The 24,225-nt window shown below is 30.2% G+C and overlaps 2 protein-coding genes and 1 pseudogene across 2 annotated transcripts in view; all 3 read right to left on the reverse strand.

Annotated features, from left to right (window-relative positions):
- Nucleotides 1-4,275, reverse strand: part of LOC113367687 (fatty acyl-CoA reductase 1-like) — a 6,285-nt gene extending 2,010 nt beyond the window's left edge. Inside the window, exons 1-8 of the mRNA XM_026609268.1 lie at nucleotides 4,212-4,275; nucleotides 4,025-4,155; nucleotides 3,805-3,959; nucleotides 3,453-3,692; nucleotides 3,289-3,398; nucleotides 3,142-3,225; nucleotides 2,967-3,075; nucleotides 2,768-2,890 (exon numbers count right to left, since the gene is read on the reverse strand). Of these exons, the coding sequence (XP_026465053.1) occupies nucleotides 2,768-2,890; nucleotides 2,967-3,075; nucleotides 3,142-3,225; nucleotides 3,289-3,398; nucleotides 3,453-3,692; nucleotides 3,805-3,959; nucleotides 4,025-4,155; nucleotides 4,212-4,275 (1,016 nt within the window). The remainder of the gene's footprint in view (nucleotides 1-2,767; nucleotides 2,891-2,966; nucleotides 3,076-3,141; nucleotides 3,226-3,288; nucleotides 3,399-3,452; nucleotides 3,693-3,804; nucleotides 3,960-4,024; nucleotides 4,156-4,211) is intronic.
- A 1,765-nt stretch (nucleotides 4,276-6,040) lies between these two features.
- LOC113367688 (fatty acyl-CoA reductase 1-like) lies at nucleotides 6,041-12,495 on the reverse strand. Its single transcript, XM_026609269.1, has 9 exons — nucleotides 12,424-12,495; nucleotides 12,205-12,359; nucleotides 10,821-11,060; nucleotides 10,647-10,756; nucleotides 10,475-10,558; nucleotides 9,144-9,252; nucleotides 8,598-8,769; nucleotides 7,178-7,248; nucleotides 6,041-6,182 (listed from the first exon to the last, which is right to left on the reverse strand). The coding sequence occupies exons 1-9, from the start codon at nucleotides 12,493-12,495 to the stop codon at nucleotides 6,041-6,043; spliced, it is 1,155 nt and encodes a 384-aa protein (XP_026465054.1).
- A 5,577-nt stretch (nucleotides 12,496-18,072) lies between these two features.
- Nucleotides 18,073-22,586, reverse strand: LOC113367690 (annotated as a pseudogene).
- Nucleotides 22,587-24,225: the final 1,639 nt, after the last annotated feature.

A 24,225-nucleotide genomic window follows, 5' to 3' on the forward strand; every position in this document is an offset into this window, starting at 1 on the left:
AAAAAAAAACAATTTTATTTCTAGTATTTCTAGTATTTGTTCTGATAATTTTAAATTACCAGTCGCTATGTAGAACTTCCTTGTTGAGATTCGTAAAGTTTGAGGATTAAAAAGCCAGTTTTTCGAAACGAAATAAGACACTGACAGCATGGCGAAGTAGGTTTTTCTTGTCAATTTGCACAAACTTTGAAATAAAAGATCACATTTTAATCAATGCAACTCAACATTAGAAGGAACTTTAAAAACTAATATTGATGGTTTCCTACTTCGAACGTATTCGCAATAAATTAGTAAAGAAATTCGAGATTTTTTTGGGTAATATTATTTCACATTCATATTATTTCTGATTGCGTATAAGGCATTCAAGTACTCACATTGGTTTTTTCCCTGAAACCTTCAGCAATGCATCTACAATGACTGCCTCCAAAACATTCAGGAACACAAACTAATAAAATAAATATATATATATATATATATATATATATATATATATATGCATATATACAGCCAACTCTCCGTTAACAAGGTACTCTGGAAACCAGTTTCTTTACTACACGAAGCCGAAAATCCGACATTCCTCCGATAACACGGACTCTTTATTCCGTGCAACCTATAAACGATTCTAGTAACCAGATATGGTTTACAAAGATTTAACTAGTGGGGCGCGCATGGCATCGTGCCTTAAGGCAAATTGCTGGAACTTCCCGTACCAAATATTATTATTTTTTTTTTAAGATTAACATTTTTGAAAAAAAATTACTCTGAAAAATTAGATTTTTAAAAAACTATAAATTTTGACAAAAATTTACTTTTTTAAAAAAAAAAGACTTTTTGAAGAAAAGTGTATTTTGAAATATTTTGGAAATTCTGAACTTTTTTTTAAAACAATCGTACTGCTTTAACTGCATAGAGACGAATTATCGAAGCGCGTAAGCGCCGCGCTGCCGTCTAACGGATAAGCATTGGTACGGAACCTATTGGAATGTAAACAAAATTTATACTTATTGTTAAAACCTCTATAAAATCTGATAATTTGATGTGCATATGTTTAATGATCATTTTTGACCGCCTAATGGCATTTTTTTCTTTTTTACTTTTTTACTAGATCTCCGAAACCGCTAGACCTGCCTTCATGAAAATTTGATCATTTCTTCATCCTGTCAATACAAGTAAAATGTTTTTTCAATTATTCAAATCGGACGCTCCGTTCTCTTAAAACTGCGTTACCGTTTTTGGCACTTTTTGCCCCACATCTTCGGAAGGTTTCCTTATCAATACAAATCAAATCTTTTTTGAATTATCAAATCGCTTTATCCGTGTTCCTGAAATCGTCGACGAAAATTTGTATCTGTACACACATACATACACGCACACACACATACCACGCACACACACATTTATTTTTTCTAAGATATGCCAAAATATTTAGAAACCTCTGAAACGTAAAGATATATAAAAATTTTCATTTTCGATTTCTTTGCGATCTACGGGAAGTTAATATAAACTTTTTTACAATATGTTTATATAAATATGTCAGATTATATAATAGTGTACGACTTCGGATTAATTAACTAGTGATATGCCAATTTAACATCAATCTTTCTAAAAAAATCAGCTTGAAAAACTTTTTCCAAGATAAACAGTTTTTTAACTTCCCGAAGGAGAAGTTTATGTTTTTATCAAAAAATCCGATCCGCTAATTTTATGTTTTCTCGACGTTTCAAGTGATTCTGAATCGAATGAGACCAAATTTGGAAAAAGTATGCATTTGTATGTGTGTGTGTGTGTGCGAACAGATTTTTTGTCGTAAATCGACGATTTCTCTCAAAAACGGCTCGACCGATCAAAAATTTAAAAGCCATTCGATGTATTTCGATGAGGACTAGCGTTTCTCAGTTTTGTGCGTCGACCGACCAAGCCGTTTCTTTATAAATCGCAGGAAAGTGAAAAAATTTTCGTCTACGTTTTAGACCGCAATTCTGAATCGATTCTGAAAATTCAAAAACCGTTTGAAAGACATTGGTTGGGAATCGTGCTGATTAGTTTTTGGTAAAGATTGGCCGGGCCGTTTTCTTGTAATGAAGTTTAAAAAAAAAAAAAACTTCGACGAATTTTATGATTTTTTTCGATTTAGATATCATAGTCTTCTAGATCATACTAAAATATTACCGCTCTAGGACAACATTAGCTTTAAAATTCGTCAAAGTTTCCAAAAATTAGTGTCGTTTTTTTTTGACGTTTGTCAAAATTAGAATTTTTTTCGAAGTTTGCTCAAAAACGTCTGAACTGATTTCAATATTTTAAAAACCAATTGATGTATTTTGATGTGGATTATTGTTTTGATATGTTTTTTTCAGATTTTTGCAGCGCTCGGCCAAGTCACTTCTTTGTAATTTGGAAAAAAGTTTAAAACTTTTTGTCCACATTTAAGCTCATACTACCGAATCGATTTTAAAAAATCTAAAACTGTTCGAAAGGTATTAGTTGGGAATGATGCTGATTAGCTTTAGGTAAAAATCTATCGAGCCGTTTTCTTGTAATTAACTGTTAAGCCGATTTTATGGAACTTTTTTTGGCGATATATATCATGGTCTTAAGAACTTACTGAAATATTACGGCCCTACGACAAGTAGTTTAAGTTTTAAAAAATTGCCGTAGTTTACAGATAAAGGAGGGTTGGCTGTATATATATATTCTATTGTTTATTGTTATTGTTACCAGAATTCGAAACGTCATAAGACTTTTCACAAAATAACAAAATGGATACCACATGGTGCCATTAAACGGATAATTGCTAACTTCTGCAAGTGCCATGTCTCGGATTTCTGAATGAGTATAGTTCATGTACCTGTCCATGGTACAATTGTAGACTGGAAGAGTTTCTGTATCTCTGAAATAAAGGACAAATATATAATATATAATAATTAGGACAGCAGGATAGTGAGGACTTAGTATTGTTTTATTACCTTCTCGTTCCTTTTTGCCAAGCGGCAGTCACCATACCGTTTACAACAAGATCAACCGGCATATTGTCTAATATATGATCAGGATCTCCTTGCACAACTCTCAAAAATCCTGAAATTTCAAAATAAAGACAATAAATATATATCTTGGATGTGGGCTAATATTTTGAATATGTACCTTTTCCTGATGCTAATTCGAGGCCAATAGGTCCATTCAAATTGTCATTCCATCCTGGCAAAGGATCCTTCCACATGGAGATGACTGAAAATCATTTTGTTTAATTTATGCTATTTACGTTTATCTAGTGAATAGTTTGTATCTCACCAACTCCTGGTCGATATATAACCAAAGGCAGACGATGGCTGTAATCTTCAACGACATTCTCTGCCAAATGTTTGGTGTAAGTGTAAGTATTTTTCAAACCATTCAGACATCTGAAGATCAACCAGAATATAATTCATGTTCAACACATCTGGAATTAAACTCACTTTTCGGTTAAACAAGCCATTGTATAGTCGTCCTGGTATCCTTCTGCCAATCTGATGGCTTCTCTCCAATTTCCGTGATCCCTGTACACTTTTTCTTCGATGACATCTTTGTCGGTGTTGCAATAGACAGTTGACACATGGACACCAACCACCAAATTGGGCATCTCCAACATTAGTTCCATCAATTCACGGGTTCCTCGAGTGTTCATCAGGGTTGCCTGTTTTAGGGGATCGTCGAATCTAGTGAAAAATAAAATAAAACATATATGAGCTACTCCGAGTTCCAAATAGAGAAAATGTCCTTAAATTACTTTCTTTCGAGATTTGATGGATTTATTGACTATTTTATTACCTGACACTTGCTGCAGCATGAAAAACGACATGGCAGCCTAAAATTTTTTTCCTGTCTTCCTTATCTAGGCCCAATCGCAATTCGCTGACATCACCCGTGATGGCCTGGACTTTGTCCAAAGCCTTTGGATTGATTTGTCTTATTGTATCAAATAACTAAAACAGTGAAAGTATATTTCATTACTAACTATTATTATTATTTTAATTTATATTTACAATACCGGATTGTCCAGGATGGTTCTGACTCGTTCCTGTGGCTTCTGGTTTTTCTTACTTCTGACCAGGAGATAAATGGTATTTAATTCAGGACAGCATCGTAGGAGTTTCTCGATTAGGGCTTTTCCGATAAATCCTGGATGATAGGAATTGAGAAATAAAGCTGTTGACAAATTTATCCATTTTACTTACCGCTTCCTCCAGTTATGAAAATTTCCTTGCCACTAAAAAATTCAGGAATAGTTATATCAGTCATAATAAATCCAATCTAGATCACAATTGTCTAATTATCTTCCTGGTCGTCTTCTAATTTTCCTTCTGATCGTTTAGCGATCGGCCTAGAACTGTCTATTGCATTTTCCGATGCACAAATATTATATTATCGGACAAAAATTGTTTTTTCATAAATTTACAAACTAATTTGCTTTGCGATAACTGTTAATTTATTATTGTGCATTAATTTGGGTGACGACTAGACAACGGGAATATTGTTTTGAATTAGAAGTCATTGATGACCTCGAAGATTGCAATGAACTAGTAAATTATTATTTTAAAAGACAAATATTAGCTATTCAGAAAAATAAAATAGAAAATGAATTTGGAAGACCTAGTCTGTAATAATAAATATCCATGATTCATACATTTAAATAAAATTGCTAATTAACGTATAAATAAATACGGTAGATACATCAAACCAACATTTTTCAGTCTAACCATTTTTGTCAGACTGAGTGTTAGTTCCGCGGCTAATTTCTGGAACGGCTGGACCGATTTTGACGAGACTTTTATATTGGCAAGTAGGTGATGGTAATAAATTTGTACAATTCATATCCATATTTACTACTGGTTCTTCTGTTTTTTTTTGATAATTAATATATTTATTGAATTACTGAAAGAGAAGTTAATGTTTCTGCCAGAAAATATGACTCGTCTATACATTTAAATAACATTGGGGTTCTGATTGTATTATTGTAATAGACGTTCTGTAATATGTATAAATACGTAATGTAATAATATAAATACAAATGTAATAAATATAAATGCACATTAACATTTAATTTAATTTTCTGTCGGTTTGTCTATACGTCTCTTTATTTCGGTTAATCTTGGAAACGGCTGGACCGATTTTGGCTAGACTTTTATTGACAAGTAGTTGATGTAATAATTAGTAAATTTGTACAATTCATAGCTTTTATGGATTTGGTACTGTTACTTCTAATTATTTGTGTATTTATCTATTTGAAAATAAGAAATTGGAAACATTTCATACAATGCACAAAAAAATTCTGAACCCATTTTTAAAATTTAAATTAGTTTTTGACAAAGATTGTCCGGGTTTTCGTATTATAATATTATTGAAGGAAATATGTTTGTATTTGAAAAAAGAAATTGGAAAATTTTTGATACAAATTCACAAACAAATTCTGAACTCATTTTTAAAATTTAATTTTTTTTGACAAAGATAGTCCGGGTTTTTGTATTATAACATTATTGAATTAAATATGTTTATAAATTAATAATAAATAGTTATGAAGTAATAAATTGATTTATATTTGAAGAAAAAATACATCATTATAAAGTCGTAACAAATTTTACTAAAAACAACTAGAAAATAAATTTAATCTAATTTAATTTAATAAAATAAATGTTGTACTCTCGGTGTTATCACAAAAAATTAAATGTAGCCTATGAATAAATATTTTAGTGTGTAGTGCAGCACTTTCAACCTGAAAATAAAATATTATATCATTAATATATTTCTATGTAAAATTTGCTTCTAACTATAAATTTATAATATTTCTCACTACTAATGATTATTTTATTATGATAATTAGGTCAATTTAAAAGTAGTCATTCAAATTTAAAAAAAATATATAGTTTTGGCATTTATCTCATGTATTATAAATCGGGTGTTTGAAATTAGTCATTAGGTAAACTTTTGGTATTTATGTTTAGAAATTTGACTTAGCCATTTATTCACTTGGATGACAAAAATATTACTAATTTTATATTATATATTATTATATTACTAACAATTTATATTGGAATCTGGCAGTGGGCAAATCAATTTCTTCCCTCAATAAATATTTTGATGTTCCTATCCTTGCATTGACCATGTAGTCATACAAATCCAAACTAGAGGCATCGACAATATAATTATTCCTAAAATAAATAAATAAACTAAATAATAAAGAATGTATTGAATTTATATTTCATATATATTATCCTGCTCATTTGAGAATAGTCAATTTCAAGCATTTATAATGCGTTCTTGATACATTTTTTAACTAAAATATCTATTAAATGAATCAAACTCTTTCGTTTTTGTTGAAAGGTATGACTTATATCTCACTTGATTCTATGAAAACAAACTTATGCGAAAATATTTTTTTATTTTTTAAAATAAGTGATTAATTTAATTAAAATTATTTATTTCTATTACCTGTCGCTCGGTTTTAGTTCCTGATTCAAGTTTATAAAATTTTTGCATTTGAATTCCCAATTTCGTAAAATAAAGTACGACACGGAGGTGATGGCGTGGTATGACTTTCTTGTTAGCCTTCCTAATCTGAAAAGCATAAATATTTCAACAAATTGCATTTATTTATAATAAATAACTGTATTTTTTTGTAGAACCAATTTTTTGATAAAATAGAAATATTATGGTAAAAATGCTATATTATAGGTCTATCTTGGTATGAGTTGGTAGTAACAAAGTGTCAAAAAGTTATTCTATTTACTGTGCGATCAAACGTTTTATACATAAAACCTAACCTCCAAAAGGCATAAACATGCAATAACTATTTTATCATAAGCGCATCTCTCTGATAACACATACGTGAAATTAGGTTTTATATAAATATTTGACAGGTTCTTACTACCAATTCATATGAATATAGACCCGTAACATGATATTTCTATTTAAACAGAGAATTGGCTCATTAGTTAAAATTTAGCTATTGAAGTAGTAAATGCAATTGTTATTGTTGATTCTGTTCATATCATTATAGTCTTATCGAATGCATATATAATTCATTTTAAAATTCTTATCTAAAAAATAAAATATAAATAAAGACATATTTATATGAATAACAGGGTTTATACTCAAGGCAAATTTATGTTTTATTATTTTATTTTATTTAAAAATATATACTTACAGTGGTTTTTTTCCTAATGGTTTTAACACGCTATCGACCACAATGGCAACAAGAGCATTGTATAGCAAAAACTAAAATATAAATATAAATAAAATAAATTCTGATTAAATTGTAAATTATTGAAGCCGTATATGATTTAATAAAAATAAAGATATGTGTAATTTGCCAAATTTTAGTAAATGGAAAAATGCTGATAGAAGTTTTAACGATATTTAAATTCAATATATATTTAAATTTGTTTATTGTAGTCTTTTTTCTAGTTGAAGCGTTTTCTACGAATAATCAAAAAAAAATTAATTCATGTAAATCAGAGTTCGTCTGAATAATAACTATTGGTATATCGTGCCTTATGACAAATTGCCCGTACCAAAAATATTTTTTTTTAAAAAAGATTAAAATTTCTTTTAAACTTTGAAAAAATAGATTTTTGAGAAATTTTCAATTTTTGAAAATAATTAAACTTTTTGAAAAAAAGAGTTTTTAAAAAAAATGCTTTTTTTATTTTGAAATTTTGAACTTTTTTTGAAAGTAATCGCACTGCTTTAGCTTATCGATTGTTTTTTGAATAATTGAAATCGGTTGAACCGTGTTTCCGAAATCGTTTACGAAAATTTGTATCCGCACATACACACATACACACACACATACATCCATTTTTTCTAAGGTATGCCAAAATGTTCAAAAACCCCATTTTTTTTTCGATTTTTTGCGATTACAATAACTTACCCTACGGAAAGTTAAATATTCAGTTTTTGTTTCAACAAAATACATTTTTATTGCATTGAAAATATTAACTTCCAAGAAGTTTCAGAAACTTTAAATAAACTAAAAACGTAGATATAAAAATATACGGGACTGTTGAAATTGCGTTTTTGATAAGAAGTTTTGCAGCCTATGATGAAAACTTTACTGGGAAAATTATGAATAGATATGAAGTGAATATGAGAATAAAAGTTTCTTCAATAAAATGAGAGCAAAATATTTTGTATACCAAGAGATTTTTATATTTAGAGACCGATTGTGCTTCAAAACAGACCAATGTTATGGCAAGGCCATGTTATGAAGAACTTTCCATACTAAATATTGACAAAAGCCATGTGGTTGCTATACAGTCAGTCCTATTTCTCAGATTGTCAGATAGAAAACCTAACCTATAAACCGCGCGAACGTCAAAAAAACGATATTAGATAACAGGGTCTTTCTGACTCAGCTTCAAAACATACGAGTGACGTTGCAGTTTACGTGTGAAACTTCTGAATGCACAGCAAATACATGACATTTTGACAGTATTCAATATGATTTAGTAGCATAAAATATGGAAATTAGAGCGTAACATGGCCTTGCAATAACATTTTTCTCTTAAGCGAGAACCAGGAAATGTTGAATGTTGATTCGTGCTTTATCATTATTTTCATTTTACCTTGATCTTGAACAGCAATGCATTTTTGGTGAAATCACAAAATGGGTACCAAATTGTCCCATTATATGGATAATTCGAGATCATCTCCAGAGACACGTCCCTTACATGTTTGTGAGTGTGTCTCAAGAAACCTTCCATTGTGCAATTGTAGACAGGCAGATTTTCAATGTCTCTAAAATTTAGAAACCAGAAAACTTTTAGGTAAAAATAACTAGGAAATCTAACTTGATAGCTATTCGTCGAATGAACACCCTATTCTTTTCCACCTTAAGTATCTTTAGTATGTTTAGCTAATTATAAAATGAATGTAATTCATTATGGGAAAAATTGTTGGAAATAAGTATCAGACAAAATCTATGTTTTTACACTATTTTCATACAAAGAAAAATCAAATTCAGACATCGAACAATTATCAATATTGATTTATCCCATTGAAGTAGTACCACCAAATGCTCTGCAAAAATTTTTCACTATTTTTTTCTCAAATGAAAAGGATTTATCAATGTTCTGAATTAATTTAAATATTTCAACTATAAACCTTTTTACCTTTTTGTTCCTTTTTTCCATGTAGCAGCCACTAAACCGTTTATGACCAAATCAACTGGCATGTCGTCAACTATTTGTGCTGGATCGGCACGGATCACCCTTAGAAAACCTAAAAATAATAATAAAAATGATAATAAATATTTATAATAAAAGGCAGAGTGTCCCAGAACTCAACGGGCTGAAAAGGGGTGAAAAATAAATTTAAATAAAATTGAAACTAGCCAACATGTTTAAATACGTTTTTTATAAAGTGGGCCTTCTACATTTTGGCACTTTTACATTTATATTTTAACAAAACGTCTCAATTCTTGAAACTTTGATCAATCGTGTTATTATTTTTTATTGTGATCCTAGAAATGTTATTTGCAGTTAGGGTTCTAAAGTTAAATTAAACAAAATTAATAAAAATGAACCAAAATAACCGAAAAATGATCAAGGTTTGACCGAAGCCTTAGGCTGTACTTAAAAGTTCATAATATTCCTACTTCGTTGCATCTTTTACCCGCAAAAACATCGGTAATGGAAATTTTTATATATCTTTACGTTACAGAAGTTTCTGAACATTTTGGCATACTTTAGAAAAAATGTATGTGTGTGTTGAAATAGTTTAAAAAACGTTTTGTTCCTATGTATGAGGGATGTGCTTATTAGTTTTTGGCAAAGGCAGGTCCAGCCGTTTTGGAGATACGGGGCAAAAAGTGCCAAAAATGGTAATTCAGTTTTTGAGAGAACGGGGCGTCTGATTTAAATAATTCAAAAAACATTTTTCTTGTATGGCAAAATGAAGTGTGTTAAAAGTTTTGGGAAGGCAGTTCTAGCGGTTGCGGAGATCCGGCGAAAAAAGTAAAAAAATGCCATTTGGCGGTCAAAAACGATCATTAGACATATGCACATCAAATTATCAGATAATTTATAGACATTTTAACAATAAGTATAAATTTTGTTTACATTCCTATGGGTTTCGTATCAATGTTTATCCGTTAGACGGCGACGCGACGCTTACGCGCTTCGATATTTCATCTCTTTGCAGTAAAAGCAGTACGATTGTATGAAAAAAGTTCAGAATTTCCAAAATATTGCAAAATAAATTTTTCTTCAAAAAGTCTTTTTTTTTCAAAAAAAGTAAACTTTTGTCAAAAATGTATAGTTTCTCAAAAATCTAATTTTTTCAGAAATGTTAATCTTTTTAAAAAAAATAATTTTTAGTACGGGAAGTTCCACCAATTTGCCTTGCGCGATGCCATGCGCCCCACTAGTTTTTTTTAAATAAATTCACTATCAATGCTTTGACGTTGAGTTCTAAGACACAAATGGGTATACAAATTTTATACCTTTGCCCGAAGCTACATTTAGACCAATAGGTCCATTTATGTTATCAGTCCAGCCTGGTAATGGATCCTTCCATATGGACACCACTAAAATAATTCATAATGATATTTGAAAAGAACCTACTATTTATTTATTTGCTCCTTATACATATTATATGTATTTAATTTATTTTACCAACTCCTGGTCTATATATGACCAAAGGCAGCCTGTCACTATAGTCTTCCACGACGTTCTCAGCCAAATGCTTTGTATAAATATAAGTATTCTTCATGCTTCTCAAACACCTTAAAAAAACAGCATATTAACACCACACATCTCTAAGAATTATTTTTGTCCTGCAAATCTTACTTTCCGGTCAAACATTCCATTTTATACTCGTCTTCAAAATTTTCGGCAATCCTTATAGCCTCTCTCCAATCACCATGGTCCCTGTAAACTTTTTCTTCGATGACATCCTTGTCGGTGTTGCAATATGTGGTCGACACGTGGACACCAACCACCAAATTAGGCATTTGCAACATCAGTTCCATAACTTCTCTGGTTCCTCTGGTGTTCATGAGAGTTGCTTTTTTTAGGGGATCATCGAACCTAAAAGATAAATGAAGTATATAAATATCCAGGACTAGGTACAATTTTTTTTGAAGTAAAACTTCTTTAGGCGCGACATGGGTGTAAATCCTTACAAATGCAACGGAAATTGTTACGCCAACGTGAAGTGAGAGTCATTCGCTCGACTTTGGTTTTAAAGTGACTTAGAAATATCAAATGATGCTCAAAAACAAATTCTTAATAATGGTTTTTTGAATATTGATTCAAATAATCAGGTTGGATGTCTAACTTGTCGAAAGGCATTAAATTCGCGTAAAATTCACACTTTGTGTAAATTTAATGGGTTTGTATTTTTACCTATACCAAATTATCTACCTAAACTAGAAACTGTATATGAAAGGTTAATTTCACCTAGGTTGTGTTTCATGCAAATTAGACGATTGCGACATGCAAACGGACAATTTGAAATATTTGGCCAAATTATAAATGTGCCTGTTAACGTTGATAATATGGTTAATTTATTACCTCGTAATATTGATGATCATCAATGCATTAAAGTTCACATAAAAAAGAAAATGATTCATAGATCAAGCTATGTGCAGGGCTTGATAAATAAAACAAATATAAAAGTATGGCTTCAATTTTTAAGCAAGACAGATATTACAGCTGGGATGAGATTATATCGTCAGCGAAAAAGTAAAAAAATACAGTAAATGAATACAGTAAATGAATGTATGTTAATTTTAATTACATGAAGTTCTTCAAACACAATTATTACATGATGACTGAACTTACGAAAACAATATTTGTTTAGGCGTTGTTTAACATAATCCACTGTGTGAACTAATATTATAGAACTTATTAATCAGCAATTACTTTAAACCGATCATGTCATATTTCAAGTATGACCTTGATTACACTATTGTTTGTAAATATTATACATATTTTTAATGCAATCGTAAATATATAATTTATAATTTATCATCATATAAATGTGTATAATGATTGACGACACTAATAAATGTGTGCATCACGAGTGTTACCATATTACTAATGAACATTATTCAAAATTGTTATATGATGAATTTATTTTTACTTAACTTAAATTTGCTACTTTGTACAGTAGCAAATAAGTTTTACTTCAATCGCGTGTGATCCTTACGCGCACTCTTTTTTTTCTTACCTTACACTGGCGGCTGCGTGGAACACCACGTTAGATGAAAGTACCAATTTTTTGTCGGTTGTCTGAAGGCCTAGTTCTAATTCGCTGACGTCTCCTGAAACTGCGACCACTTTGTTCAAAACTGAGGGATTGGATTTTTTTATTGTGTCGAATATCTGGAGGAAAAGATATTTATGAAAAGTAGAAATATGAAGGATTTTGGGCTAATTTCATGTCTACTTCATTGTCCAAAATTGTCTTGACTCTCTCTTGGGCTGACTGATTTTTTTTTGTCCGTATCAGGAGGTACATGGTTTTTAATTCTGGGCAGCATCTTAATAGTTTTTCGATCAAGGCTTTTCCAATAAATCCTTTGTAATAGAAACAAAACATTCGAATTAATTATTTTTATTACTTGTTTTTTTGCATTTATTTTTTCCATCAGATTATATTATAGGTATACATTTCTACAACTGTTTGGGGCATGTCTTTTAATCACATGAGGATTTTAGGTAAAGTGGTGGTTTGACAAAAAATCACAAAAATTTAAAGTGGTGGAGGAAGGGGTATAGTAAGATATCACGTGCATTTAATTTTTACCTGATTTCTTATAAAAAAATCGAAACATTTTCAAAAAAAAATTCAAAAATCATACAATTTTTTCTTGTAACTAAAAATACACGTGATGTTTGGTGGGAGAGAGAAGGGTAATTTTAAAAATCACCAAGGGGGAGGGGGGGTCCAAAAATTCTAAGAAAATTGATCAAGTGATTAATGAACGCCTCCTTGATAGATTTTTTTTCTATATTTATCTAGTCAACTTTATTATCTAGCCAATTTTTTACTATTTGAAATAAATACTTGTAAGTGAAATTATTTACATAAGTTTTTACACCTTGCTAATATTGATATAATAATAGTTTTTATACCTTAATAATATTATTATATACTATTATTGATTTACTATTATATACAATAAACTATTGGTCCATGGCATCGTGCCTTAAGGCAAGTTGCTGGAACTTCCCGTACCACAATTAAATATTGGAGCAAAAAAATTAATAATCAATAAATATTGATCAATGATTAATAATAATTGTTTTAAATATTTTCAAAGAAATAATTATAATTAATATATATTTATTCGTTCACATAATATACAGTGGCGATTTTATCGCTCAAACACTTGAAAATTATTATTTTTAGATTTAGATTACAATAACGCATATGAAGTATATTATTACTTAAAATAAATTTTAAATTTAAAATATATATTTAAAGTATAAAAATTTGTATATTTTTGAAAATTTTGAAAAATTAAGTTTTTCTGAAGATTTTGAAATTTGTTTGAACCGTATAAGTGAACTTTAAAAATTAAAAATCTTAGTACGGAACTCAAAAAAATTGTAACAAAAATTGTTCTTATTATTAAATTATCTACAAAATATCTGATAATTTGATATGCATATTTCTAATGATCATTTTTGTCCGCTAAATGGCATTTTTTCACTTTTTTAATTGAATCTCTCGGAGACTTTCCAAAAATTTCATCAGTTCTTCAATACAAATAAAATGTTTTTGAATCATTTAAATCGGACTCTGCGTTCTCTTAAAAACTGAATTACTATTTTTAGCTTTTTTGTCCTGTATCTTTGAAACGGCTGGACCTGCCTTTGCCAAAAACTAATCAGCACGTCTCCTTATCAATACGAATTGAATGTATTTTGAATAATTGAAATCGGTTAAACCGTGTTCCCGAAATCACACAGTAACATCCATTTTTTCTGAGGTATGTTCGAAACGTGAAGAAATGTAAAAAAAATTAATTCAGATTTTTGGACGATTACGGGAAGTTAATAGTTATTATATTAATGCAAGAGCAGCAATAGATTTAATAAATTGAATTATTTTTGGGGTACTTACCGCTTCCTCCGGTGATAAAAATCACTTTATCTTTAAAAAACTCTGGAATTGTCAAGTCGTCCATTTCGTACCAGGAAAAGATGACCAAGAACAACAAAATGATCTTTAAACTTAACCAACTAATTGCGCTTAGGAGAATAATACTTTTAAATCTTGATTACAATAGTTTTAAAAGTCTAACTGAATTATTTCAAATCACTTTCCCTTTTTAAATAAAATTATTTCTGAAGTCGTGCGTGTGAACTGTAGAAGAAGCTACAGATCATTATTATGGTGAACTTCTGTTGGCCAAAGTTGTCGTCGTCATAGATTTTTTTATGAATAGCTATTTTATTCAAATTCAATTATGGAATATTTTACATTGACAAAATGACTATGAGAATAATAATATAGGCTTGAGAATTGTATTATAATATAGAGGCCATACGCGTGCAGGGAAAAATATTAGATGAGGTCATGCCAATCACAGGAGGTGATGGTAAATAAACTTATTTGTGCAAGTAATTTGTTATTTTTGAAACTATTTAGCATTTTTTATCCGAGTCGATTAGTGTTTTCATGTTGAATGGAAATTTTGGAAGTACATGACGTTGATTGAAGTTGATATTATCATGTTCTATTTGAAAGGCTCTTGTGTAAGCTTTAAAATCAGTTTTTAACTTCCCGTAGGGTAAGTTTTAGTAATCGCAAAAAAATCGAAAATGAAAATTTTTCAGAGGTTTCTGAACATTTTGGCATACCTTAAAAAAAATGGATGTATGTGTGTGTGTGTGTGTATGTATGTATGTATGTACGTGTGTGTATGTATGTGCGGATACAAATTTTCGTCGACGATTTCGGGAACACGGATCAACCGATTTGAATAATTCAAAAAACATTCGATTCGTATTGATTAGGAAACGTGCTGATTAGTTTTTGGCGAAGGCAGGTCCAGCCGTTCCAAAGATACGGGGCAAAAAGTGCTGAAAACGGTAACTCAGTTTTTAAGAGAACGGAGCGTCCGATTTTAATGATTCAAAAAACATTTGACTTGTCTTGACAAGATGAAGAATTGATCAAATTTTCATGAGGGCAGGTCTAGCGGTTTTGGAGATCTAACAAAAAAAGTAAAAAAAAATGCCATTTGGCGGTCAAAAATGATCATTAGACATATGCACATCAAATTATCAGATATTTTATAGAGATTTTAACAATAAGCATAAATTTTGTTTGCATTCCTATGGGTTCCGTACCAATATTTATTCGTTAGACGGCGACGCGGCGCTTACGCGCTTTGACATTTTGTCTCTATGCAGTTAAAGCAGTACGATTGCTTTCAAAAAAAGATCTTCCAAAATATGCCAAAATAAGGAAAACATCATTTTTTCCAAAAAAAATTAAAAAAAAAAAAAAAATCTGAAAAAAATTTTTTTCAAAAAAAAGTAATTTTTTGTTTAATTTATAGTTTCTCAAAAATCTTATTTTTTCGAAGTAAATTTTTTTTTAAAATGTCAATCGTTTTTAAAAAAATAATAATTTTTGGTACGGGAAGTTCCAGCAATTTGCCTTAAGGCACGATGCCTTAATTGCCTTAAGACAGAATTCCACTTACAGCTAGTTTTATTTTTGATTGAACTGTTTTTCTTAACTATATTGGAAGAGATCAATTTCAGGTCTGTGTAACGTGAATTAGCATGTGCTGAATTATTGATAGAAAATTAGAGAAATTTTATAACAATGTTCGTTTTAAGATGATCATCTAAATTCTTTAGAATCATTGAAGTTCTTATATTTTTGTTCAATATATTGGGCGTGTACAATTTCAATATTACATTATATTATCTAGAGTTTGTTTTAACCATTGGTTGTTGTCTAAAGATTTTTTGAAAAATTCAAATTCTAAAATTAGGTATTATGTACTTGGGGTTTGGTTTGTTGATTTGTTGTTGTGATGGACTATTGTATAAGTAAGGTGTTTTATTAACTAGCTGTAAGTGGAATTCTGTCTTAAGGCAATTAAGGCATCGTGCCTTAAGGCAAATTGCTGGAACTTCCCGTACCAAAAATTATTATTTTTTTAACATTTTTGAAAAAATTTTACTTCGAAAAAATAAGATTTTTGAGAAACTATAAATTGGACATAAAATTACTTTTTTTGAAAAAAAATTAAAAAAAAAAAAAAAAAAAATCAATTTTTTTTTTGAAAAAAAAAATGTTTACTTTATTTTGACATATGCTGGAAAATCTAAACTTTTTTTCAAAGCAATCATACTGCTTTAACTGCATAAAGACGAAATATCAAAATGCGTAAGCGCCGCGTCACCGTCTAACGCGTAAACATTGGTGCGGAACCCATAGGAATGTAAACCAAAATTATACTTATTGTTAAAATCTCTATAAAATATCTGATAATTTGATGTGCACATGTCTAATGATCATTTTTGACCGTCAAATGGCATTTTTTTTTACTTTTTTTATTAGATCTCCGAAACCGCTAGGCCTGCCTTTATGACAATTTGATCGGTTCTTCACCTTGTCAATACAAGTGAAATGTTTTTTGAATTATTAAAATCGGACGCTCCGTTCTCTTAAAAACTGAGATACGGTTTTCGGCACTTTTTGTCCCGTATTTTCGGAACGGCTAGATCTGCCTTCGCGAAAAACTATTCAGCACGTCTCTTTATCAATACGAATCGAATGTTCTTTGAATTATTCAAATCGGTTGATCCGTGTTCCCGAAATCGTCGACGAAAATTTGTATCCGCACATGCATACACACACGCACATACACACACACACACACACACATGCATCCATTTTTTTCTAAGGTATGCCAAAATATTCAGAAACCTTTGAAACGTCGAGAAATGCAAAAATTTTCATTTTCGATTTTTTTGCGATTACTATAACTTGCCCTACGGGAAGTTAATAAGTGCAATTTTCGTAATATTAACTTTTGACATCCATTGACATCCGCTTGACCACCTGTGTGTACGAGTGTCGTATAGAGTATAGACGACATCCAAGGTGTCGACTTTTGTTTCAATATTTACTTTGAATTAAATTAGTGATAATTCTAATTTGTTACTGTGATTTCAGTACATTGTTTTGAATTAAATTTTTGGGCGGCTTGCTGGCTCGTACAGCAGTATCAACAACAATTTTTAATTTGTAATTATTGGTCGCGAATTAAAAACGATTTCGATTTTGGTTAAGCCATTATTTTTATTAATTATGTCACGCATTTCGTATCGAATTTTTAATTGAATTGAATTTTTAATTGAATTAATTATTCAACGTTCAATTTGATTTAATTCAATTTGTTTTGTAACATGCATTTATCACACTCGTATATATATATATATATATATATATATATATGCAATCTTTCTGAAAATCGGAAAAATTTATTAAAAGTTTAATTTTTTTTCGGAATTAGATAATTCCTCTAATATTGTGCAGCTCCTGAAATTATACAATTTCTTTAAAATTTTGACGGCTTTTCAATAATCAGCAATCTTGGCAAACTTTTTGAATATGGGTAATCTTTTCTAAAATGAACAAATCCTTCTAAAAATAGTAAACATCTCTTGAAGTAATCTACTTTTTTGTAAATTTCTAAACTTTTTGCAAATATGTTGCTCTTCTTAGAGTTGTAAAACGCTGTGAAATATATACGTTATGTCTTAAAATAATCAACATCTCTGAAATTGAACAATTTCTGTAAAAACTCTGTATATTCTGTGTTAAGATGAGCCAGGTCTCTGAAATTGAGCAACTCATTTAAAATTACGAAATTTTTCTCAGAAAATATGCAATTTTAGTAATAAATACTGAATTAAGAAAACCTCTCTCTGAAATTATGTAATATTTCTAAAAAAAAATATAAAAACTAAAATCTAAAATAAACAACTTTAAAATTAGGTAGACCAAAATTAAATCTCTGAAATTTGGATACTTCTTGCCCAATGCTTCAAAGTAGGCCAAATGTCTGAAATTGGGCAACTCTTATGCAAACCGAATTTCTACCATGTTACTTATGAAGAGGCAAATTTAAAAACGAAAACTTTTATGTATAGTTGATTTCAATTAATTCAACGATTAATTTCACTAAGACAAAGAAAGATGCTAGTGTTGTGCGAGTAAATAACTGTCGATCTTAGGCAAAATCACATAGTACAAAAGGCAGCCCCAGAATAAATATTTCAGGGAGTAGTGTAAAATCTTCAACCTGCAAAAGGAAACAAAAACACGAATTAATTAGCTAAATAATTAAGTGGTCTGGCGTGTTTTTTATTTACTGACTTTGTATGGAGAGCTCTGGCTTTTGGAATATCAACTTCCTCTTTCAAAATATATTTAGAAGTTCCAATTCTGGCATACTTTACATATTCCCGAATGTGAAAGTTAGTTCCATTGATCACGAAGTCTTTCCTAGAAATAAAAAACAAAAATAGTTTGCAATTTTAGTATTTGTTATGAAAAAATTTCAGTTACCAGTCGCTTCGTAGAAGTTCCTTGTTGAGATTCGTAAAATTTTCTGATTTGAAAAGCCAATTTTTTGAAATGAAATACGAAACGGATATTATGGCGAAGTAGACTTTTCTCGTCAATTTACCCAACCTGGAAATTGTAGATTTAAATTATAAGTGATGGTGTTCCTCAGGGCAACATACGAAGGTGCTTTCGTATAAATTAGAGGGTACAAACGATATTCGTAAAAATGTATAAGGAATAAAAATAAAGAACATATTTGTAAAACTTCTTGAAGTACAGTTCAACTTCTTGGATAATATGTATATCTCCTTAACCTTTAAATTTAATATTGAAAATAAATCTAAAATCTTGATATAGGACGTGAAAATTTATTAACTTCCCGCAGGGTAGTTATAGTAATGGGCCGAAAATCGAAAATGATAATTTTTGCATTTCTCGACGTTCTGAAGGTTTCTGAACATTTTTAAAGGGCATACTGCAGAAAAATGGATGTGTGTTTGTGTGTTTTGTATGTCCGCTTTTTTTTCTTCCGCGTTTTCGGGCGCACGGATCAACCGATTTGAATGGTTCAAAAAAATTCGATTCCTATTGATAGGGAGATGTACTGACTAGTTTTTGGCAAAGGCAGGTTCAGCCGTTTCGGAGATACGGAGCAAAGAGTGCAGAATATAGAAATCGACTTTTTGAGAGAACGGAGTATCCGATTTGAATGATCTAAAAAACATTCAATTAGTAATGATTGGGAGAAGTGTTTATTAGTTTTTGGCAAAGGCAGGCCCAGCCATTTCGAAGAATCGGAGCTAAATGTGTAAAAAATGGCAGCTTTTGAGAGAACTAAGCGTCCGATTTAAATGATTCAAAGAACTTTCTGCTTATCTCAACAAAAGTAATTGATTTTGGAAAAAACATTTTTTGTTTCAACTTTTTTTTTTCAAAAAAAAATTTTTTTGTGTACCGAAAATAATTCAGAATTTCTATTTAATTCCGACTATAGTTCTAATATACTTCAAACAAATTATTTCAACTTTGCAATTTAGTTTATATAATTCTAATAAATATTACATAATGTTACAACATTTATAATAATCTATTTGAAAATATTCAATATTCCTCGAATATTTTGTTACGATACCGGAAGTTCCAGCAATTTGCCTTAAGGCACGATGCCATACACCCCACTAGTTTATCTTAATAATTTCGATATTCGCTGGATATTTAAAGAATCGACTCGACTAATTTTTACACAATCTAATATATTTTATGAATATGTTTCAGTATAAACTGTTTTTATTTATAGCTTCTTTATAAACTGTTTTAGACTTGAAACGTTGGATAAACATTGAAAGGATTTTTTGTGAAAATTTAATCTTATTTGCTTGAGAAAGTAATTTTTTTATACTCACATTGGTTTTCTTCCAGTTAATTTCAACAATGTGTCCACAACGACTGCAACTAAAGCGTTTAGTAACACGAACTGAAATAAAATAATATATATATATATACATATATATATATATATATATATATATATATATATATAACAGCATTTCCTTTATCTATTACTATTATTACCTGAATTCTGAATGATGTCAAACTTTTCGCAAAATTACAAAACGGATACCACATGGCTCCATTATAAGGATATTCGTGAATTGCTGCCAATGATAAATCGCGAATTTCTGAATGTTTGTACTTCAGGTACCTGTCCATAGTGCAATTATAGACTGGAAGATTTTCTGTATCTCTGAAATAAAGAATAAATATATAAATATATAATAATCAGGACAGACAGAATATTGAGGACTTAGTATTGTTTTATTACCTTTCTGTTCCTTTTTTCCAAGCGGCTGTCATCATGCCATTTACAACCAGGTCAACCGGCATATTGTCTGTTATATGATTAGGATCTGCTTGCATGACTCTTAAAAATCCTGAAATTTGAAAATAAGGACATAAAATGTATATCTTAGATGTAGATTTTATATTTTGATTTTTACCTTTGCCTGATGCTAAATTGAGGCCGATGGGTCCATTTAAATTGTCAGTCCATCCTGGCAAAGGATCCTTCCACATGGAGATGACTGAAAATAATTTTGTTGAATTTATGCTACCTATGTTTATCTAGTGAATATTTTGTATCTCACCAACTCCTGGTCGATAAATAACTAAAGGCAGACGATGACTGTATCTTCCACGACATTCTCTGCCAAATGTTTCGTGTAAAGATAGGTATTCTTCAAACCATTCAGACATCTGAAGATAAACCAGAATATAATTCATGCTGGACACATTTTCAATATAACTCACTTTTCGGTTAAACAAGCCATTGTATAGTCGTCTTGGTAGCTTTCTGCCAACTTGATGGCTTCTTTCCAATCTCCATGGTCTCTGTAGACTTTTTCTTCGATGACATCTTTGTCGGTGTTGCAATATACAGTTGACACGTGGACACCAACCACCAAATTTGGCATCTCTAACATCAGTTCCATAATTTCGCGTGTTCCTCGAGTGTTCATGAGGGTTGCCTGTTTTAGGGGATCATCGAATCTAGTGAAAAATAAAATACAACATATATGAGTTTCTTCGAACTCCAAATAGAGAAAATTTTTTTAAATTACTTTTTTTCGGCTTTTGACGATTTATTGACTATTTTATTACCTGACACTTGCTGCAGCATGAAAAACGACATGGCAGCCTAAAAGTCTTTTCCTGTCTTCCTCGTTCAGGCCCAATCGCAATTCACTGACATCACCAGAAATAGCTTGGACTTTGTTCAAAGCTTTTGGATTGTTTTGTCTTATTATATCAAATAACTGAAATAGAGAAAGTGATATGTTATTAATGAATATTATTATTATTTCAATTTATTTTTATATTACCGGATTGTCCAGGATAATTCTGACTCGTTCCTGAGGGTTCTGGTTCTTCTTACTTCTGACCAGGAGATAAATGGTCTTCACTTCGGGACAGCATCGTAAAAGTTTCTCGATTAGGGCTTTTCCGATAAATCCTGGTGATGGAATATATTTATCATGTTGTGAAATGAGCAAACCTTGTTATAAATAATGGAATTGTATTGAAATAATTACTCAACACATGAGTAAAATTAGTTTTGTTCTAAGGTCAGTTAGCAAACTTGTCCTACTTTATAACATTAATACTTCTACCATGTTTCAACTTTAAATTTTGCACATATTTACGTTTAAAAACCTTATGAACTTAGAAAAATTGGATGGGCACAAGTTTTTGTCAACGATTTCGAGTACGTGGATCACCTGATTTTATTAATTTAAAAAACTTTTGATTTCTATTGGTAAGGAGATGTGTTGATTAGTTTTTGGCAAAGGCAGGTCCAGCCGTTTTGGAGCAAAGAGTGCAGAAATAGAATTAGAATAGAATGCAATTCAGATTTTGGAGGAATGGAACGTCCGATTTGAATGAATCAAAAAACATTTTATTTGTTTTGATGGTGTGAGGAAATTATTAGATTTTTAGGGCGAGGCAGATCCAATTGTTCAAAAAAATCATAATTTTCGAAAAAATCCAATTAACGAAATTTTTCAGAATTTTCAACAAAATTCAAAATTATGTATAGAAACGATTTTTTGAAAGTTCTTATTAAGAAAAATTCAAATTTTTCAAATGTTTTCAAAATCTTAAAAAGATCTAGTTTTTTCAACTCATAAAAATTTAAATTACGATACGGTAAGTTCCAGCAATTTGCCTTAACGCACAAATCATGCACCATCAGTTATTTGTTCACTTATTGGTTTTTCCTTGAAACTCTCTAAGTGAATATTTAAAACCAAATCTGAGAACTGTTGAAAATATCTTATGTATGTCCATTTTACTCACCGCTTCCTCCAGTTATGAAAACTTGCTTCCCATTAAAAAATTCAGGAATAGTTATATCTGTCATAATTCCTTCCTCCTAATTTCAATCCAGATTTGTATGTCCAATTCCTTTCCTGGTCGTCCACTAATTGTCCTCCTGGTCGTTTAGCTATCGGCCTAGAACTGTCGATTGCAATTTCCGATGCACAAATATTATATTATCGAACAAATGTTTATTTCATAAATTAACAATCTAATGTTATGCGATAACTTAATTTATTATTGTGCATTAATTTGTGTGACGACTATAATATGGAATTAGAATATTGTTTTGCATTAGAAAGGTCCTTGATGACCAATAAGCAAATATTAGTTATTTATTTATTCAGAAGAATGTTTTAATATATTAAAAAATATTATTTTAGGTCAAGAATTGTGTGATTGAGTGTTTGAAAATATATAAAATAAAAAATCTGTAATACAAACTAGTGGTGCATGTCATCGTGCCTTAGGCAAATTGCTGGAACTTCCCGTACCGAAAATTAAATTATTAAAAGTGATTAAATAGATACCGAAAATTAAATTATTAAAAGTAGAATAGATTTTTATGAAATTTTGAAATTTTTCAAAAAAAATGACTTTTTGAAGAATTAAAATTTTTCATATTAAGATTTTTTTGTATTTTAATTCATTTTGAAATATTTGAACATTTTTTTAAGCAATCGTGCTGCATAGCTGATTTGAAGTCGAAATATCAAAGCGCGTAAGCGCCGCGAAGTCTTGCTTTATTAAATTAGTCTACAAATTTGTTACTTTTTATAGATTTCATGATTTTTCTTAAAAAATTAATTTTTGGCCTGCTGCCTTATTTCGCCATTTTTATTAAATAGTCTTACAGGCACTTGTCAAAGTCTTTCCTAAAAGCTACATACTAAATTACTAAAAAAAATTTAATGCCATATTAACTTCCCGTAGGGTAAGTTATTGTGATCGTCCAAAAATCGAAATTGAAAATTTTTGCATATCTTTACGTTTTAGAGGTTTCTGAACATTTTGGCATACAAAATGAATGTGTGTGCGTGTGTGTGTATACCATTTTTCGTCGACGATTTCGGGCGCACGGATCAGCCGATTTAAATGGTTCAAAAAACATTCGATTCTTATTAATAGGGAGATGTGCTGATTAGTTTTTGGCAAAGGCAGGTCCAGCCGTTTCGGAGATACGGAGCAAAGAGTGCAGAAGATAGAAATCGAGTTTTTGAGAGAACTGAGCGTCCGATTTGAATGATCTAAATAACATTCAATTAGTAATGATTGGGAGAAGTGGTTAATTTTTGGCAAAGGCAGGTCCAGCTGTTTCGGAATTATTGAGCTAAATATGCAAAAAATGGCAGTTTTTGAGTGAACTAAGCATTCGATTCGAAAGATTCAAAAAAACTTCCCACTTCTTCTAACGAAACGATTGCTTTTGGAAAAAAAAATTTTTAATTTTTTTTATTTTCTTAAAAATATTGTTTTCTTGGATATCGAAAATAATTCGGTTTTCAATTCTAATTCTAGCTAAAGTTCTAAAGCTCACTTATATACTTCAAATAAATAATTTTAACTTTGCACTTTACTATATATAATTCTTATAAATATTAGACAATGTCCTTCATTTTAAAATCGATCGATTAAGTTTTGTTTATTTACCTTTTTGTAAAGATGTAAGTTACAGCATTTATAGTAATATATTTTAAAACATTTAGTATTCCTCGAATATTTCATTATGGTACGGGAAGTTCCAGCAATTTGCCTTAAGGCAATACA

Source organism: Ctenocephalides felis, unplaced genomic scaffold, assembly GCF_003426905.1.
Source record: "Ctenocephalides felis isolate EL2017-DRISC unplaced genomic scaffold, ASM342690v1 CF-g0.4_SCAFFOLD_01170, whole genome shotgun sequence".
NCBI lineage: Eukaryota > Metazoa > Arthropoda > Insecta > Siphonaptera > Pulicidae > Ctenocephalides > Ctenocephalides felis.

Bases quoted from the DNA above. Each gene is read 5' to 3' on its own strand.
- LOC113367688 (XM_026609269.1), bottom strand. From the start codon at position 12,495: ATGTACCTCCTGATACGGACAAAAAAAAATCAGTCAGCCCAAGAGAGA. The intron at 10,757-10,820 runs GTAAGATTTGCA...TGTTTTTTTAAG, and splicing joins ATGGAATGTTTGACCGGAAA to GTGTTTGAGAAGCATGAAGA. The intron at 9,253-10,474 runs GTATAAAATTTG...TATTATTTTTAG, and splicing joins AAATGTAGCTTCGGGCAAAG to GTTTTCTAAGGGTGATCCGT.